The sequence below is a fragment of the Hipposideros armiger genome, unplaced genomic scaffold (assembly GCF_001890085.2).
Source record: "Hipposideros armiger isolate ML-2016 unplaced genomic scaffold, ASM189008v1 scaffold_175, whole genome shotgun sequence".
Lineage (NCBI taxonomy): Eukaryota > Metazoa > Chordata > Mammalia > Chiroptera > Hipposideridae > Hipposideros > Hipposideros armiger.
In genome coordinates this window covers 2,028,352-2,047,570 of record NW_017731525.1, presented here as the reverse complement: position 1 = coordinate 2,047,570, position 19,219 = coordinate 2,028,352, and the positions used below count along the sequence as shown (strand labels likewise).

The following is a 19,219-nucleotide window of genomic DNA, read 5'->3' as shown; positions in this document are numbered from 1 at the left end:
CTATAGAGATTTTTATAGTCCAGTATTCTGCCTTTTGTAGCAAATATGTTCCTAAATCTCAGAGATTTTATTTTTCTCCTTATTTTCAGTCCATCTTTCCTGATAGGAGGATACTAAAATACTAGTTATAGCCAAAATAACCACCTACCGTTTCCAGTTTCTGGTGAGTGGGAACTCTATGGATAGTGAGAACCCCACTAGGAATGAGTAAGGGAGTAGTTTGGATGGATAAACTCTGAAAAGTATCAATAGATTTAATTTTCTTGTTTGCCTCACACTTTTCATAAGGCCAGAAAAGCCCCTGTTTATAATTAGAATTCACATGAACCACAACATTCACTTTTTACCAGTTAGCCTTCCTATATTTGAAAATGAATGGACTGACTAGCTTCCTTGCAATTCAGCCTGGTAAAGCAGCAAAGATCTCAGAGTGCTCTCGCCCAGAAAATGGTGGTGTGAAGAGCAATATCTTTAATTATGTTTTCAAATAGGACCACATCAGTGTTCTTATATTATCATAAATGGAAGGTTAAAAAGAGGGCCCATCATCATGATAAATACTAATGTTTAGTATCCATAATTATATTAGTAATCAAGTTTCTAATTGCTTAAATTAAATAAATATTTTTATTGAATTAATCTATTTGCTTTTAGCCCAAGGTATAAAGAAGGAGATTTAACTCTGTATGCATTAAACCTCCATAATGTCACCAAGTACTTGCAGTTACCATATTATTTATTTGACAAACAAGTGGACAGATACGTTGTAAAACCTTCAGGACCTGATGGATTATTTTCCAAGTGAGTAATTTTCCTTGTTCATTTCAAATTTTCATAAACACTAAATTTATTGGTATTTATCAGAACAGAGTTGGTAGGAAGAAAAAGAAACTCAACTATTTCAAGTTCTGACAATTCTTAATATTCAGGAAGTTTATATATGAATACTTATTAACACAGGTATAACTCAATCTGAGATTCCAAAGCAAAAACTAGCAGTTATCTTAGGGACTGCTTTGCATTTCAAAACAACTTGATATATCAAGACCCACTCAATGCATTTAGATTATTTGCTCTAAAAAGATTTATATAATAACTCTTGGTAACACTGTCACTAGAACAAAACATACGTATATATAATTGCTATTAAGGGCATGGGATTGGTGCAAAATATTATACTATGTGAGCTGGGTGCTAAAATACTACAATACTTATAGCATTAAAGTAGCTTTTTAAATTAATTAGAGTAAGAAAAAAATGGCTAGAAATGTACCTTTCAGGTGGGTTATTTGAAGTTGGTTCAAACACATTTTGGTTTTAAAAGCCAGTCACTGAATATGTCTTATAAAAGACCATATTTAACAGAATATCCAAGAATGACTATGAGCCTTGAAGAGTTAGGCGTACAAACATTGTCAGATTTGTCTAATGTGTGTTGGAAGGAGCTCTTTTCATCATGACTGTTCTCACATTGAAGCCTAAAAAATTAAGTTTACAAAATCCTCACCATCTCCTCCCATCTTTGTAAATACTACATGAGTGACATTTTCAATGACAATTAGCATCATAACCTGAAAAAGGACAGTAAAGCATGATTTCTCCAAAGTCCTATCCCCCATAGACAAGCATTGTCAACAGCAGGTACCATTCCTTTATTTCTCCCTATGCTTTATTTTGCTACAACTGTAATCATACAACCTCTAATGGGAAAAAGGAAGGGGGATCCCACAAGTTTTCCCAAGTGTCTTTCCAAATGTAGACTTTGTAGACATTTTTAATGGGTTGCATGTTTTATAAAATACTATGGCTTACTTACCCATTTTCCTACGGTTTAAACCTTTCAGTTGTAAATAATGCGTATTTGGGTTACAGATAGTTTTCTCTATTTGAGTTCTGACCCTTTGTGAAGTGGGTATTTTTAGCATAGTTGTATCTGATGCTGATAAGGGGAAAGCTTTTCTGAAGTAATTGAATAATAGTCGTAGATCATTTTAACAGATCCTTTTAGTCCCACCTTAGGTGGGTATATAAGGTCACTCAGCTCTGTTTGATTCCTCTTCTGTTGGAGCTCGCAGCCTCTTTTTGATGACTGTTCTTTCTGGCAAAGATAAAGTCAGTCTTTCTGTGCCTTTCTTCTGCTGCCCTTAGTTCTGTTCTCCAGGGCAGAGGTTGGAAACTATACCTCATGCCTGTGGACAAGTGGGTTTAGAGGAATTTTTTTTCTTTTTTTCTGGTGGAGGTGGTTGGCATTCACTGTGTTAATTTTTATATTTAATGAGTTATCAACATTCAATTGATAACTACTAAAATATCTGGATGTCTAGTTTTTCTTTAAACATGGATACTCTGGCAACTCTGGGCTTGTTTTCCCAATTAGAAGGAGTTGAATTGGGATTGTTTACTTTAGGCAGGTCATTCACCTTTTTTACTTGCACTTGCATATGTAACTTCCTTGGCTTTGAGTTTGCTACTCTGAATCTGGAACAATGCCAAAAACCTCATTTGCTTCAAAATAACTCTCAAATATTTGAAGGACAATTAGATTGTTTTTCAGCTCTGTTTCATCTGACACTTCACAAGCTTGTCTTTTATTTCTTTGTCATCATGTTCCTGACCTTAAAATATGAAACAAGATACTACCTTCAAATAAAATCCTACCCTCATTGACCAGCCCGATGCAGAAATAAACAGCATACTTTAAGCTTACACTCAGTACACTGATTACACTGATAGGATCCTGTAGCTATATTTATAGCTGATTAAACAATATAGACTAATGTTATTAGTATCTTGCCCATATTTCATTCTTAACTCACAGCAGTATTAATTTACAATAATCAGATTTACTTTTAAACTCTGTAGCTTCTTCAAAAATATTTCTGAAATGTTTTGGTGTACCCCTGTAAATGGTCCTCAGTGTCCTGCAGAACAGCTCTCACTACTGTCACGTAGAGATGGTTCCGAAACCTATTTTTGTTTGTGGTTTCCTGTGATGGTCATGGCATTTCCTCCAGAGCCCATCTAAAAACCTTTGTGATATAGGCATGAAAACAAACCCTGCTGCATGTGGACCAGGTACAGCTGCAATGCGGGCTCTTATCCTCCAGTACAATCATGGGCATCTTAGTGATATGTCTTAAAGTACAGAGCCTAGAGCTGGACCACTAACCAAAGTTAAATGGAACCCAGTTATTTTTCTGACTGATACTTAGTGAGGATAGAGTGTGAGAGATCTTTAAAAATGAAAACTTTATAATAATGCTAAATTGGAAACAACCAAATGTCTAACATGAGACGACTAAGTAAATAATAAGCTTACACAATAGACTCCTGTGCAGCCTGTAAAATGATGTGGTGGATGAATTATTTTTTTCTTTTTAAAATTTTTTTTATTTATTACATTTATTGGGGTGACAATGGTTAGTAAAATTACATAGGTTTCAAGTGTACATTTCTATAATACATCATCTATATATTGCATTGTTTTTTAGTTTCAGGTGTGCAAAGCAATGTAATAGTTAGACATTTACACCCCTCACAAAGTGATAACCTCCCCCCCCAATCTACTACCTCTCTGACATTGTATGTAGCTGTTACAACCACTGACTCTATTCCTTATGCCGTACTCTGGTGGATGAATTTTTAATGCTGTGAGAAAATGTTAGGATGTGTCAAGGGAAAAAGAAACTAATTGTATGAGACTATGTACAGTATACTCATTTTGTTTAACTGAAAATATGTATGTATTATACATGCATAGGAAAGAGATGAAGGAATATACATCAAATATTAAAACTAGTTATGATTTAACAGTTTGCTTTGGTTAAATTTATTTCTGAATAAAAATGATAAATAATACTTTTATAGTGCTTACTATATGCAACACATTGTTTTAAGTATGTTCTACATATATTACATGTATTACATATATGACATACATATAACTCTGACATTAACTAATCTTCTAAATTTTCAACAATAAAAAAGTGCTTTTTTCCACTGGTATAAAAAGCATTTGAGAAAAAGATAATAGAGATATAAGTATCATTTAGAATTATAGTAGTAACTATCAATAGAACTACAAGCCAACTAAAGCATTCTTCCTTATATAGATAATATAAGCTCTTGCCTATATTGGATTTATTGCTGTGAGCATGTATTCATTTGATTTGAATAATAACATAGATGTATAAGAAATAATACTTGTGCTTAACCATTTTTTTACTCAATCTTGAATTTGAATTCCAACAGTGAAATGCAAAGAAAACATAAATATTTTGGAATCTGTGACTTAGCTAAACAAAATCATTTTTGTTTCACCACTGCAATATACATCCTACCAAAATATCTTAACAGTGTAAGAAAATGAATGCATACCTCCTAAGGAAGGGGAGTTAAAGGGTTATGGGCATAGTTACAAGTGGGAAGTTCCATTGACTGTCTTTTTTTATATTAAATTTATGAAATTTACATTCCATTCTATATATGTATTTGCTTTATATAAAAATGTTTTCAATTATTTGCCATCAAATAAAATTGCCACAAATCCAGATGTTATGTCATATTTATCCTTTTTATACTTCCATCATGTTGCCTCATATAGATTATGTTGTGTTCCATTTTCTGTAAAGGACCAGATAGCAAATATTTCAGGCTTTGCAGGCCATATGGCCTCTGTCACAACTGCTCAACTCTACCAGTGTGGCTTCAAGGTCATCTAGGTCAAATACCTAACTGATATAGCACTGAAATACAAGTTATGTAATATAGGCTGCCACAAAAGAAATTTTTGGTCTTAAAAAGATCTCACGACTTTTATAGAGCAGGTGGAGCACGCACAACTTGGCTAACTTGGATGTGTCTTTTCCCTTTGCAGATCTGTCCAACTCAATGGTCAAACTCTGAAGATGGTGGATGATCAAACCCTGCCAGCTTTGACAGAAACCCCTCTCCACCCAGGAAGCTCCCTGGGCTTGCCAGCTTTCTCATATGGATTTTTTGTGATAAGACATGCCAAAGCTGCTGCTTGCATCTGAAAATGAAAGGCATACACTAGCCCCGAGATTGAATTTTTCAAGTGTATTGATAAGAGGAAAGCAAAACTCAAGCTACATGAAGGCAAGCGGATACATTACAAATCAACTATAGGGAGTTTGGACACTCAGGGCTACACTTAGCACAGTATTTTGTTCCCTCTAACTAGACCACTGCTAATAAGAATACCTTGTGCCAACCACTGCTTGTACTTTGCATGTATATTTTTATTTAAGTTAGTAAAAATGTATATGAATGTTCCCAGTATAGCCAGGATGCAAGTAAGTGAAGGATATAGTACTAGTTTTAAGAAACTGCTTAGCTGTTTTTAGTTTTAAAAAACAGTTATTAACAGATTATCAGATTCTTTCCTCCATATGCTGTCTCTATGGGCTCCCATCAGAAAGTTTACTACTGGAGCCTTCAAATTGTTTATAAAAGAGAGACAATCTCTTTGCACCTTAACAGAGAGCTAGATTCAGCTGCTGCTTCTCTTCTCTCTATTCTGTTTGTCAACAATACTATGTCAGAGGACAGATGGTTAGATGTGATAGTATTAAAAAAAAAGATTAATGACAATTCACAGGGAAGGAATTATGGAAACTTTGAATGAAACATAAAATGACTATAACTGAAATTGACTTACCAAAAGGAAAAAAATTTAATTCAATACATTATCACCAGTTAATGTTTACTTTTGTTCTACATTTAGTTCTTATTTTATTTCGGGAAGCCTTTGGCTGCAAATAACAGAAAACCTTGATTCCAATGGCTTAAACAATAAGGATATTTATAATACCAAGTAACGGGAAGTTCAAACAGGGTGGGCTCCACAGCTCGATATATCACAAAAGAGCCAGGTTCTTTCTCTGCTCTACTATCTTTAGTGTTGGCTTCATTCTCAAGCTGGTGACATGATGGCTGTAGCTATTCCATGTACACGTTCAGACCTGGCAGCACTCAGAGAAAAAAGGTGAACAATTTTTATGTATCTCCATCATAGACTTGAAGAACCCTTTCGCAGAAGCTCTCCAGTAAACCTCTCCTTGCGTCTCCTCATGTCTTATTGGTTAGAAATAGGTCACATGGCCATTCTCCCTGTCACTGCCAATGTCATTGAGATTTCTATCATTGTCTGCCAATTATCTTTTGGAATGGAGAGAGTGTTAGGAAGTCTATGGCACTGACTTCTACAGTTGTGTGCTTTTATCAGTGACAGGATATATTATTTTCTCCTGTATTTTAATTTTTAGAAATATAATCTTCTTTATATTTATGCCTACTATGAATATTGTCTCAATTAAACTTAATTAATTTGTAAGATTCTAAAGCTGGAACTTAAAGTTTGGATGTTTGAATACCTTTAAATTTTATATGTAAGTGGTTTTTATATTTTCTCATTTGAAATAAAAGCAATTTTTATAACTTCAATACTGCTTGATTATTTTTTCAATAAAGCTTAAGCCTACAGATCCTTACATCTGGAAAGCTTTTCTTCACTGCATTGTTTATACCTCCTAGCTTTATTTGTCCTTTCAATCTCCCTACACCAAAAGCATTTACCTTGAAGAAGAGAGATCATCAGACACAAACACAATTTCCATCCTCATCATGCAGATTCAATCATGATCAAAGTCCTGTTCTGTCTATTTTTCTTTTCCCTGTTCCCTTTGCTACTTAGTAAGTTTAAGGCCTAATTTTGCACTTGTATATTAATCATCATCATTATCTCCTAATTGTTCTGCCTGAATTTGCTTAAAACTCTTAAATGGCTTCCCATTTCTTAGAGGCACACGAGAACCTGGCACTTGCCTATTTCTTCAGGCTCAATTCTTGTCATTCTCCCCATAAATTCTGTTCTCCACCCCATAAACTGGTTGAGAAGCCTTAACATACAGCCTCTTTTACACTTTGCTCCTGTACGTTTGGTGCTGCTCCTTCTGCTCTCCACCTGTACTATTCTAACTCTCCTCTCTATGTAGCAAACACACATTTATTAAGATCCAGCTTAAACACTAGTTTCAATACCTCCCTATTATTCAAGTACCCCTAGTCATATTTCTTTGCTCCTATAGCAGTTTGGACATTTACTATGACACGTATAATGCATCTTAATTGTATCCATATATATCTTCTTCTTTTCTTTACAGGTAAGGTCTTTATTGGTCAGACACCGTCACCTGGCTAAGCAGCAGTGCTGGAGGTACAGACTGTTGTACAAAGCTCAATTAACTTTGCAAACTCATCCTAGAAAAAGTGCTACATACCTCATTGCTGAATATCACTATGGTCACCTTTGAAGTACTGCCCTTGGGAAGCTATACACCGATGCCAGAGCCTAGTCCACCCTTCAAAGCAATTTTGGAATTCTTTTTCTGGAATGGCCATCAGAGCTGTTGTGTTACCCTTGATGTCCTGAATGTCATCAAAATGTTTCCCTTTCAATATTTCCTTTATCTTTGGGTAAAGAAAGAAGTCACAGGGGGTCAGATCAGGTGAGTAGGGAGGGTGTTCAAATACAGTTATTTGTTTACTAGCTAAAAACTCTCTCATAGACAGTGCCATGTGAGTTGGTGCATTGTCGTGATACAAGAGCCATGAATTGTTGGTGAAAAGTTCAGGTTGTCTAACTTTTTCACGCAGCCTTTTCAGCACTTCCAAATAGTAAACTTGGTTGTTTGTCCAGTTGGTACAAATTCATAATGAATAATCCCTCTGATATCCACAAAGGTTAGCAACATCATTGCAAGAAGTCTGCGAACTTAATTGTCAGACCTGGTATGTTGGGGAACATTTTTACAAAATCTATATATAACGTTATATATAAACTAAGGACATCTTGTTCCTTCAGAGGAGTCAGCCATCTCTAACAGACTGTAATGTACCATTGCCACTTAACACAGCATTTAGATATATGCATATATGGATAGATTATATAATTATTACAAATAAACTGTACTTTCACATCTGTCAAAAATGGATCCTGGGCCGGCCGAGTGGCGCGATGGTTAAGAACTGGCTTGGGATGCCAGAGGGCCCCGGTTCGGATCCCACATATAAGGGCCAGTGACACTGCCCTCCGCAGCTAAGATGCTGAACAACAGCTCAACGTGGAGCTGGGTTGCCGTGAGTCACCAGCGACGGCTAGGCTGCAGCCCCTGTGGCAGTGGGTTGCCATGGGCTACCGTATGTAGCCAGCAGCCAGCGTGAGCGGCCAGCAGCTGCAGTGAGCGGCCGTCCAGAAGCCGTCCAGAAGCCGGCGACTGATCTGCCTCGCCCAAGAAGAGCGCAATGATGGTGCCAACTTGGGCCAGTGAAGCAACGTCCTCCACAACTAGACTGAAGAACCAAACAACAGCAGCTTGTCTGTTCCCCTTCCCCCAATTCCCCAGCACTGTTCTCATCCCCCAATTCCCCAATAAAAAAAAAAAATTTTAAAAAAAAAATATATATATAGTTAAATTATTTACAGTCTCTGACTTTAAAGCATTTACAGTCAAAATGAGAAAAAACATACAAATTAGTATAATACAAAGGAAAATTATTTAAATTCCATAGAAGAGATAAAACACAATTCTATTAATGTTTCAGGAGAGAAAAACATCTTATATAGCTGTAGGACTATGTCTACAATTCCAAATGCCACAGTAGTCCTAAAGAGAAGATGCTGGTCTCTCACCTATGTTTCGGTGGAGGAGAGTGTGGTCAAACAAAATAACAAACTCGGAAACTCAGCTTTCACCTTCATCTCCCACCCGCAATTTAGCTTCAATGTTCTTTTTCCTACCAAACAAACACATTCACACACAGGGACACACAAATGCTCTGATGACAAGTCTAATGATTACTCTCGAGTAATGAGCTCATCAAGAAAGCTACAAAGTGGCCTAGCTCCAGATAAGGGCGCTCCCATTGATGGCAGAATTGCAGGACCAAGTCTCAGACTAGCACTTTTGCATCAAGCTGCAGGGGGCGATCTGGCCACCCTGGAAGTTCCAGTTTTCTCTGTATCGCCCCTGAGTTCTTTTCATCAGAAACAAGACAACATATGGCATTCTTACTCCAAATTTAAATCTAAAAATTATGTAGAGGAAGGAATCTTGCTCTCAAAGGTAAAATCTTTCCCCCCAATCTATAGAAAACACATTTGAGAGGCTTCCAAGTAGTATAACTAAGAATCACATCTCATGGCTATTTCCCACTGTAGGGACAATCTAAGTGCTTGATATGCCTACAGAAACCCATCTTTCCAAAGACCAATGCAATGTCTTTGTTGAGGTGGAGTTTGAGATGTCTTTGCTGAGTTTGAGAATCCAGATGAAAAAGGCATATAACTGTTAAAAGATAAACTGAGGCATATTAAATATTTTAAGAGTTTATTTAAGCATGTATCCATTTGAATGGGGCAGTGCCAAACTGGAAGTGGCTAGGAGCACTCTGCTCACAGGAGGGAAGAGGGGAAGACTTATATAAAGTGTGGAAGCAAGGAAAGGAAACTAATTTGATTTGCTATAGCTTAAAACCTAGTTGGCTCTTTGTGATCGGTTGTCCTTAGTGTTTTGATTTCATAACTTTGAGGCATTTACAGGTTTAGGTTTTAGTTTGCTTATGTAGGCTGCTATGACATTACAGCCACCTCAGTCTAATAGCTTCTTTGTTTAATTAATTAATTAAACAAAACACATAGATAAGGATGGCTGAATGGTCAGGTGTCCCCTCCAGCAATCTGGCCCTTGGCCTAAATATCTTTCCTGTACCCCAACCACGGGAGGCACTCTATGAAGACCAAGATCAAGAGTACCGTTATCCCAGGGCCAATACAGCCTCAGAAGCACTCCACTGACCTCCCATAAAATAGGGTTGCAAGAACTCCTGTCCCTCTGCAGCAGATTCTATCCAGCAAAATACTAACTTTTGGGGCTGGCCGAGGGCTCAATTGGTTAAGAGCTCACTCAAGCGTGTGAGCTCTGAGCAACAGCTGTTGGTGTCCCAACCCAAGCTGAGCTGCCGCTGAGCTGCCAACAGGTGGCAGGATGACTCAGCTACACACACACACACACACACACACACACAAAAAATACTGTAACTTTTATAACTGGGGAAGGATAGGTAGTAGAAGTCCACGCCATGGCTGAGTCAGCAAGAGCTTCCATGATAGAACTTTCTTCATCCCCAGAGGCCGGCTTACAAGTCATTAATGAAAATGTTTATCTGACATCAATCTATTTATATTGGTTAAAGAATGGCAGTTTCTGGGTTCACTAGGTTTTTGTTTTGTTTTGTTTTTTGGTACAACTGTTCCGGACTTGTAAACACTATCCTTACTCATTTATTGAGAAAGCTGATAACAGGAATTCCTTTTATGCAAAGTACCTGGGGGGACCCTCTTACAGGGTAAAGTGACCATGATAATCACTATTTCAAGTCGCTCGAAAAACTCGGGCCACAACGCGGGCCGCGCCGGACACGTAGGGACAGTCACCTCGCTGACGTCACTGTACACGCTACCCTGGACCTGACGCCCTGGAATGACGTCTGGCCCCACGGGGCCACGCCTCCCGAGCGCCATGCTGAACATGGGCGGCGTGGGGCTCGCGCGGGGCCTGCGGGTCGTGACGCAGGCGTGCCTGCGGGCCACGCGCGGCGGCTCCCCGGCCCTCGCGCGCGCGACTGGCTCGCCCCGCCCGGGGGACCGGCGGCTCTTGGCGGGACCCGGGCCACGTTGGCGTCGGCTCAGCCTGTCGGCCGCGGTGATCGTGAACTCGGCGCCCCGCCCTCTGCAGCCCTACCTGCGCCTCATGCGGTTGGACAAGCCCATTGGTGAGTGCGGAGGGGGGGGGCCGGGGAGCGAGCGCGGGAGGTCCAGAGGGCTGCAAGCGTCCGGGAAATGGAGCTCAAAAGCCTGAGCTTAGCTGCTGCCGGCCGTTTTTGCTCTTGAGACACCCGGACTGGGCGATCTCCGCGATCTCCGAAGTCACCTGCTTGCCTTCTCGTCCCTCGGAATCCCGAGCACCTGAGCCAGGCAAAATATGCTCTCCACAATCCTTGTGTAAGTGGTGAATCCAGCAGGAATTCCGTTCTCGTGTCCCTGCATTTGCACAGATTTACGGTATTGAAGCACTTCCACGTTGATTACGTTTGGTCCTTCTCATACATAATGCTGTAAGGCTCCCAAAGCGAAAGACACAAAGACGCTGAGGGAACTAAGGGTCTTGGCAGAGCCAGGCCAGATGAACCTAGTGTTTTGATGCTGAATTCTAGCTCTTTGCCCAGCACCACTCGTACCACAGAGAAAGGTTTAACTCATTTGCATGTAGCAGGTACAGCACTTATAAACTGCCTATCAGCTCATAATCGCCTCCTGTGGATTTCCCTGACCTTCCTATTTACTTTTTAAAAAGATTTTTATTAAAAATATAGATAACAGACAATACTGTATTAGTTTCAGATGTGCATTTGAATGTTATTCAACATATATATACCTAAAGAAGTAATTATGGTGATAAGTCCAGCAACCATCTGACGCCATATCACGCTATCATAATATTATTGACTATATGTCCTGTGCTGTACATGACATCCCCGTGGCTTATTTGTTCTATATCTGGAAATTTGGACCTCATTCCGCTTCACCTCAGTCCCCACTTAAAAAAATTTTTCAATTACAGTTGACATTCAATATTATTTTATATTAATTTCAGGAGCACAGCATAGTGGTTAGACATTTATATAAGAACTGATCCCCCTGAGTAGTCTAGTACCACCTGGTACTATACATAGTTATAACCATATTATTGCCTATATTTCCTATGCTTTACTTTACATCCCCATGACTAGTTTGTAACTACCAATTTGTACTTCTTAATACGTTCACCTTTTTCACCCTGTCCCCCAAACTTCCTCCCTTCTATCACCCCAATAAATCTAGTACCCATCTGACACCATACATGGTTATTACAATATTATTGACTATATTCCTTATGCTATACCCAGCATCACCATGACTACAGTGTAACAACCAATTTGTACTTCTTAATCCCTTCCGCTTTTCCAGCCACCCCCTAATCCCCTCCCATCTGGCAACCATCAAAATGTTTTTTGTATCTATGAGTTTGTTTTTTTGTTTATTGTATTCTTTAGATTCCACACATAAGCAAAATCACATTGCATCTGTCTTTCTCTGTCTGACATGCTCCATTCAGCACAATACCCACCAAGTCCATCCATGCAGCTGCAGATGGCAAGAACCCATTCTCTTACGTGGCTGAGCAATTTTCCATTATATATATATGTACCATCTCCTCTTTATCTGTTTATCCATCGATGGACACCCGGGCTGCCTCCACATCTTGGCCATTGTAAACAGTGCTGCAATGAACATATGGATGCACAAGTTCCCTCAAGGTAGCGTTTTGGGTTTCTTTGGATGAACACCCAGAATCTTGTCTTTTATTATAGCCTTTGTTTTAAATTCTATTTTGTCTGGCATAAGTATTGCTACACCCGTTTGTTTTGTTTTTTTCATTTCCATTTTCATGAAATATCTTTTTCCATCCCTTTGCTTTCAGTCTGGGTGTGTCTTTCAATCTTAAGTGAGTCTCTTGTAGGCAGCATATGTAAAGGTTTTGCTTTTTATCCATTCAACCACCTTATGACTTTTGTTTGGAGCATTTAATCAATTTACTTTAAAGTAATTATTGATTGATATGTACTTATTGCCATTTTATTCTTCATATTTTTTATTTTATTTTTTTTTATCTTTAAGATGTCTCTAACATTCCTTGTAATGCTGGTTTGGTGTTGATGAACTCCTTTAGCTTTTTCTTCTCTGGAAAGTTCTTTATCTGTCCTTCGATTTTAAATGATAGCTTTTCTGTGTGGTGTAATCTTGGTTGTAGGTCCGTACTTTTTTTTTTTTTTAAGATTTTTATTGGGAAATTGGGGGATGGGAACAGCGCTGGGGAATTGGGGGAAGGGGAACAGACAAGTTGCTGTCCTTTTGTTCTTCATTCTAGTTGTGGAGGACGTTGCTTCACTGGCCCAAGTTGGCACCATCATTGAGCTCTTCCCGGGCGAGGCAGATCAGTCACCGGCTTCTGGATGGCTGCTCACTGCAGCTGCTGGCCACTCACACTGGGCTGCTGGCTACACACGGTAGCCCATGGCAATCCACTGCAGCAGAGGCTGCAGCCTGCGCTGTCACTGGTGACTCATGGCAGCCCAGCTCCAAGTTGAGCTGTTGTTCAGCATTTTAGCTGTAGAGGGCAGTGTCACTGGTCCTCATATGTGGGATCCGAACCGGGGCCCTCTGGTGTCCCAAGCCAGCTCTTAACCAATGTGCCACTCAGCCAACCCTGTAGGTCCGTACTTTTCATCACTTTGAATATTTTGTGGCAATCCCTCTGGCCTGCAAAGTTTCTGTTGAGAAATCAGCTGACAATCTTATGGGAGCTCCCTTATAAGTAACTAGTTGCACTTCTCTTGCTGAGTTTAGAATTCTCTCTTTGTATTTAACCTTTGCCGTTTTAATTATGATGTGTCGTGGTGTGGGCCTGTTTGGTTCATCTAGTTTGGGAATCTCTGCGCTACCTGGGTTTGTATATCTACTTCCTTCGCCAGGTTAGGAAAGTTTTCAGTCATTATTTCTTCAAATAGATTCTCAATCCCTTGCTTTCTCTCTTTTCCTTCTGGTATCACTGTGATTTGAATATTGCTGTGCTTAATGTTGTCCCAGAGGTCCCCTAAACGATCTTCTTTTTTTTTTTTATTGTTTTTTTCCTTTTGCTGTTCTGATTGGGTGTTTTTGGCTACCTTGTCTTGCAAATGGCTGATTCAATCCTCTCCTTCATCTAGTCTGCTAGTGATTCCTTCTAGTGCATTTTTTTACTTCGGTTGTTGTATTCTTCACTTCTGACTAGTTATTTTTTATGACTTCTGTGTCTCTTTATGCTTGCTATCTCTGTTGAAGTTCTCACTAAGTTCCTTGAGCAGTCCTACAACCATTGTTTTGAACTCTGTATCTAGTAGGTTGCTTGCCTCCATTTTAGTTATTTTTCTGGAGTTTTCTCCTGTTCTTTCATTTGGGATATATTTCTTTGTTTTTTCATTTTGGCTGCCTCTCAGTGTTCATTTTTATGTATTAGGGCTGCTATGTCTCCCAGTCTTGGCTGGGTGGTGTATTAGGTACCCTGTGGGCCCAGTGTCACAGTATCCCTGGTCACCTCCTCTGGGTGCTCCAGGAGTATCCCTTGTTTGGGTTGTGTGTGCCCTCCTGGTATATTTGAGCCTTGATTGCTATTGGCACACCAGTGGGTGGGATTGACTCTCGGGATGACAAACTATGGGGTTTGGCCACATCCACAGCTTAATGGCTGCTGTGTGAGGATCTTACCTCACTGAGCAGGATTCACCCCAGCAGGCTCTGGTGCCTGCTGAAACTGCTCTTCAGGTGTACCGCTTGTGGGGTAATTGGGTGGTTCTCTGCTGTGGTCTGAAACCTCCAAGTTTATTGGTTCTGGGACCTCTTGGGAGGGGCTCTAGTGCAGGCCCAGGTCATCCACTACCTGTGACCAGCCGGGGACTACCTGAAGGAGCTACAAAGTGAACGAACCACAGTTGGTTGCTGTCTGTGCTATTGGGTCTTCAGAAAAGTCATGACGCATGTTTGCAACAGATGGTATTAGTTCATTTTTGGAAGTACTAGAATCATTCACATCTATGTTCTTGCTATGTCATTTGATAGCTGACAGTTCTAGCTTCATTCTAAAAAAATATTGAGCAATTTGGTTGAGTTCTGGAGATTTTACAAGTTGAAGATGGAAGTCCAAAGTGTGCATTTTTGCCATATTTTACTGTTCTACTTCCGTAAAGGGAAGAATGCATGTCAAGCTTGTGAAAAGTTGTGTAAAGTTTACAGTGACAATGCTTTACAAAATCATCAGTGCCAACGATGGTTCACAAAATTCCGTGCTGGTGATTTTGATCTCAACGACGCTCCTCCATCAGGGAGGCCCACCAAGGTTGATGACAACAAAATAAAGGCATTGATCGAGTCAAACCCACGTTACACAACACGAGAGATTGCAGAAACATGGAACATCCATCATTCAAGCGTTCACGACCACCTGAAGAAGCTGGGATACGTAAGCAAGTTCAATATTTAGGTTCTGCATGAACTCAAAGAAGTTCATTTGACAGCGCGTATAAACATCTGCAATGTGCTCATTAAACTTGAGGAAAACGATCCTTTTTTGAAGCGACTGATAACTAGTGATGAAAAGTGGATTGTTGACAACAATGTGGTGTGCAAACTGTCTTGGTCCCAACGTGATGATCCGCCTCAAACGACATCAAAAGCAGACATTCATCAGAGGAAGGTTATGCTCTCAATGTGGTGGGATTTTAAAGGTGTCGTGTTTTTCGATCTCCTACCAAGGAACCAAACAATTCAAATGTGTACCGTCAGCAATTGGACAGTTGAATGAATCCATCATCCAGAAACATCGAGAGCTTGTTAATTGTAAAGGAGTTGTGTTCCATCGTGACAGCACGAGACCACACACAAGGTTGATCACCTGTCAAAAATTACTGGAGCTTGGATGGGATGTGTTGCCACACCCACCATACTCTCCTGACCTTGTGCCGTCAGACTTCCACTTGTTCACTCTCTTCATAACTCCTTGCATGGTATAACGTTGAATTCAGATGAGGCTATAAATCAGCACCTTGTTCAGTTTTTCACAAATGAAGACAGGTCTTTCTATGAACGAGGAATTATGAATCTCACTGAAAGATGGCAAAAGGTTATTGAACAAAATGGGCAATATATCATTGATTGATCTTTGTTCTTTGTATAAATAAATGACCTTTGAAAAACATAGACAAAATACGTCATGACTTTTCTGAAGACCCAATAAACCTCAAGGTGTGTGGGAGAGGCCACACTGAACCAAGGATGGCTGCATCCAGTACCAGGTATGGGGTAGCTCCACAAAAAGCCAAGATACCGTTAGGTCTCCGGCCATCTTCCGGCTCCCATAAGGTTCAGCTACTTATAAAGCCTTATGCAGTACACAAGTGGGGTGAGGCAGGGTCTCAGGGAGTCAACAGTGTAGGACTAGTTGTGATCACCAAGTTAATTCAGTTTCTGGTTTGGTGCCAGTGCTGAGTGCGGAGCTATTCAGTAAAAGTCTCAGAGCACAATGAGGCCAGTTGCTGCCTACCTGGGGCCTGCAGACCCCCGACAATTGTCCATGAAAGAGTGCAATGCGAGTGGGGCTGTGTGCTCAGTGAGAAAGTGCCTCTAGCATTGGGCGAGTTGCGTGGGGCAGGTCCCAAGGAGTCACCAGGGTAGAGTGAGTGGAGCTCACCAGACCAATTCAGAATCAGATTTGGCCATGGGCATGGAGGGAGGTGGTGTACGCCTGACGGCCATATGAGAGGAGAACCCCACACAGGGAAAATGGTGACTATCCCCCCAGTCCTTGCCTCTAAGCCATACAACTCAGTCTCTCTCCAATTGTCTCTGATGTCCCCCCGAGTCACTGTCCCCCGGCCAGAGCCCAGGGTGACTATCTGCGAGTAAGTGTATGTAGTCCTTTAAAAGGATGTCTGGGTTTCCCACAGACTTCTGTCCCTTCCAGATGATCAGAATCCCCACAGTTTCCCACAGTCAGATGTTGGGGGGCTCCTCTTCCTGGCACCAGTACTCTGGGCTGGACAGCCTTATGTGGGGCTGGGACCCCTGACTTCTCCAGGTGAAACTGTGGCCTAGATATCCCTCCGGATTCTCAACTGCCACGTGGTGGTTTGGGGCTGGCCTGTTCTGCCCCTCCTACCAGTCTTGACATGGCTTCTTCATTTGTAAATAAAGAAGCTATAAAACTTCTGTTGTAAAACTTCTGTTAATCTAGACTTCAGATGGGTTTCCGGGTTGCTTGCTCTATAGTAGTAATTTTAATGTGTTCATGGGAGGAGGCAATCACAGAGTTTGTCTACTCAGCCATCTTTGATCCTCCCTTCTGACCTTCCTCTTCAAAATATCACCTACCACCTCACTTCTTGCCCTTTACCACCCCTATTTTTCTTCATAGCACTCTCTACTAAGTAACTTAATGTATTTATTAGTTAATTGACTTCTCCAATACTTTATTGTAAGTTCCACATATGTGGGATTTTACTACCTAGTGCCTAAAACAGAGCCTGGTACTAGTAGTGAATGAATTAATAAATTACTGCAGTATCACCTAGCTTTAGGGATAGAAAAAGGTATGGAAACTCCCTGCTATCAAGGAACTCCCAGTCTAGTTGAAAAAGTTGATATAAGTGATACAGATAGTACAGCATGAAAGAGAATAAGTACTGTGAATCTTTATTGCTGGAAAAAGTCAAGAAGAAAGTATACCTCAAAGTCAGGTAGATTTTTGCAGAGGAGGGACAAGATCTTGATTGGTAGGGGAAATATTTTTGCAGAGACCCGAAGGTAGAGTGTTGGAACACTTAAGAATATAAGCTGTTCTGGAGGGCCAGCCGAGTGGCGCATTGATTAAAGAGCTGGCTTGGGACGCTAGAGGGCCCCAGTTCAGATCCCACATATGAGGGCCAGTGACACTGCCCTCTACAGCTAAGATGCTGAACAACAGCTCAACCTGGAGCTGGGCTGCCGTGAGTGCTGGCGACGGCGTAGGCTGCAGCCCCTGTGGCAGTGGGTTGCCATGGGCTACCGTGTGTAGCCAGCAGCCAGCGTGAGTGGCCAGCAGCCGCAGTGAGCGGCCGTCCAGAAGCCGGTGACTGATTTGCCTCTCCCGGGAAGAGCGCAATGATGGTGCCAACTTGGGCCAGTGAAGCAACGTCCTGCACAACTAGACTGAAGAACAAAACGACAGCAACTTGTCTGTTCCCCTTCCCCAATTCCCCAGCGCTGTTCCCATCCCCCCAATTCCCCAATAAAAATCTTAAAAAAGAAAAAAGAATATAAGCTGTTCTGGAACCCTGTGTGAGTGTAGAAAATAGTGGGAGTCTAGGCTGGTTAAGAACGACTGCAAAAGGATGGAGAATGGCAAAGGAGGGGTGGAGGCTGAACTCCAGGTAACCTAGATGGTGACATTTGCCATTGCAGTGCATGGAAATGCATTCAAATGCATACAGACATTTTTCTCCACTTTTTTTCCCAGCCAAGACCCCAAATTAGGCCTTGTTTTTGGTATTCTAGGTTTATGCACTACGTGTTTGGGATCAGAGCACTAAGAGTTTGTAACAATCAACAATTAAGAATAAAAGCAAAATAAATGGTAGGAATAGTTCTGCCATCATGAACCCTTGCATTTTGGGGCCAGATACAAGTTGATTGGCATAAATTTCCAAGCCCAGTTCTTATCTGTAGCCTAACCATAATTATGTTCTTGGGGTCTGTGTCATGGAACTGCAGTATAGACTTACAGACATTGAAGACAGATCAACAGCTGCTATAGTTCCCATTTCCATAAACCTCTGGCTTCTACTTTAGTGGCTAGACCACCCCACCACATAAGAGGCTATAAAGGAGTTTTACATAAGGCTAGAGCCAGACCTCCTGGGTTTGAATCTTCACTTTGCCCATTTGAGGGACCTTGACTAAGTTACTTGACCTCCCTGGGCCTTCATTTCTCACCTGTAAAAGGAAGATACTAACAATGCTGACTTTATAAGGTTACCATGAGAATTCATTGACATATGTCAAGTCTTCAGAACAGTGACTGACATAATAACTGCTCAAGAATATTAGCCATTATTACTTGAGAGGTGGGATTGGAGATTGGGTAATAGTTACTATGTATATTAAAAGATACCAGCCTGGGGCTGGCCGAGTGGCGCGATGGTTAAGAGCTGGCTTGAGATGCCAAAGGGCCCCGGTTCGGATCCCACATATGAGGGCCAGTGACATTGCCCTCCACAGCTAAGATGCTGAACAACGGCTCAACATGGAGCTGGGCAGCCATGAGTCGCCGGCGACGGTGTAGGCTGCAGCCCCTGTGGCAGTGGTTTGCCATGGGCTGCCGTATGTAGCCAGCAGCCAGCATGAACGGCCAGCAGCCGCAGTGAGCAGCTGTCTAGAAGCCGGCGACTGATGTGCCTCGCCCAGGAAGAGCGCAATGATGGTGCCAACTTGGGCCAGTGAAGCAACGTCCTCCACAACTAGACTGAAGAA

The 19,219-nt window shown here is 41.0% G+C and overlaps 2 protein-coding genes across 2 annotated transcripts in view; both read left to right on the top strand.

The window, feature by feature from the left end:
- HPSE (heparanase) overlaps positions 1-6,465 on the top strand; it is a 45,582-nt gene extending 39,117 nt beyond the window's left edge. The window contains exons 11-12 of the mRNA XM_019652157.1: positions 655-801; positions 4,877-6,465. Of these exons, the coding sequence (XP_019507702.1) occupies positions 655-801; positions 4,877-5,036 (307 nt within the window). The 3' untranslated portion in view covers positions 5,037-6,465. The remainder of the gene's footprint in view (positions 1-654; positions 802-4,876) is intronic.
- Positions 6,466-10,582: 4,117 nt separating this feature from the next.
- The window catches only part of COQ2 (coenzyme Q2, polyprenyltransferase), a 27,156-nt gene continuing 18,519 nt past the window's right edge, over positions 10,583-19,219 (top strand). The window contains exon 1 of the mRNA XM_019652153.1: positions 10,583-10,854. Within this exon, the coding sequence (XP_019507698.1) occupies positions 10,602-10,854 (253 nt within the window). The 5' untranslated portion in view covers positions 10,583-10,601. The remainder of the gene's footprint in view (positions 10,855-19,219) is intronic.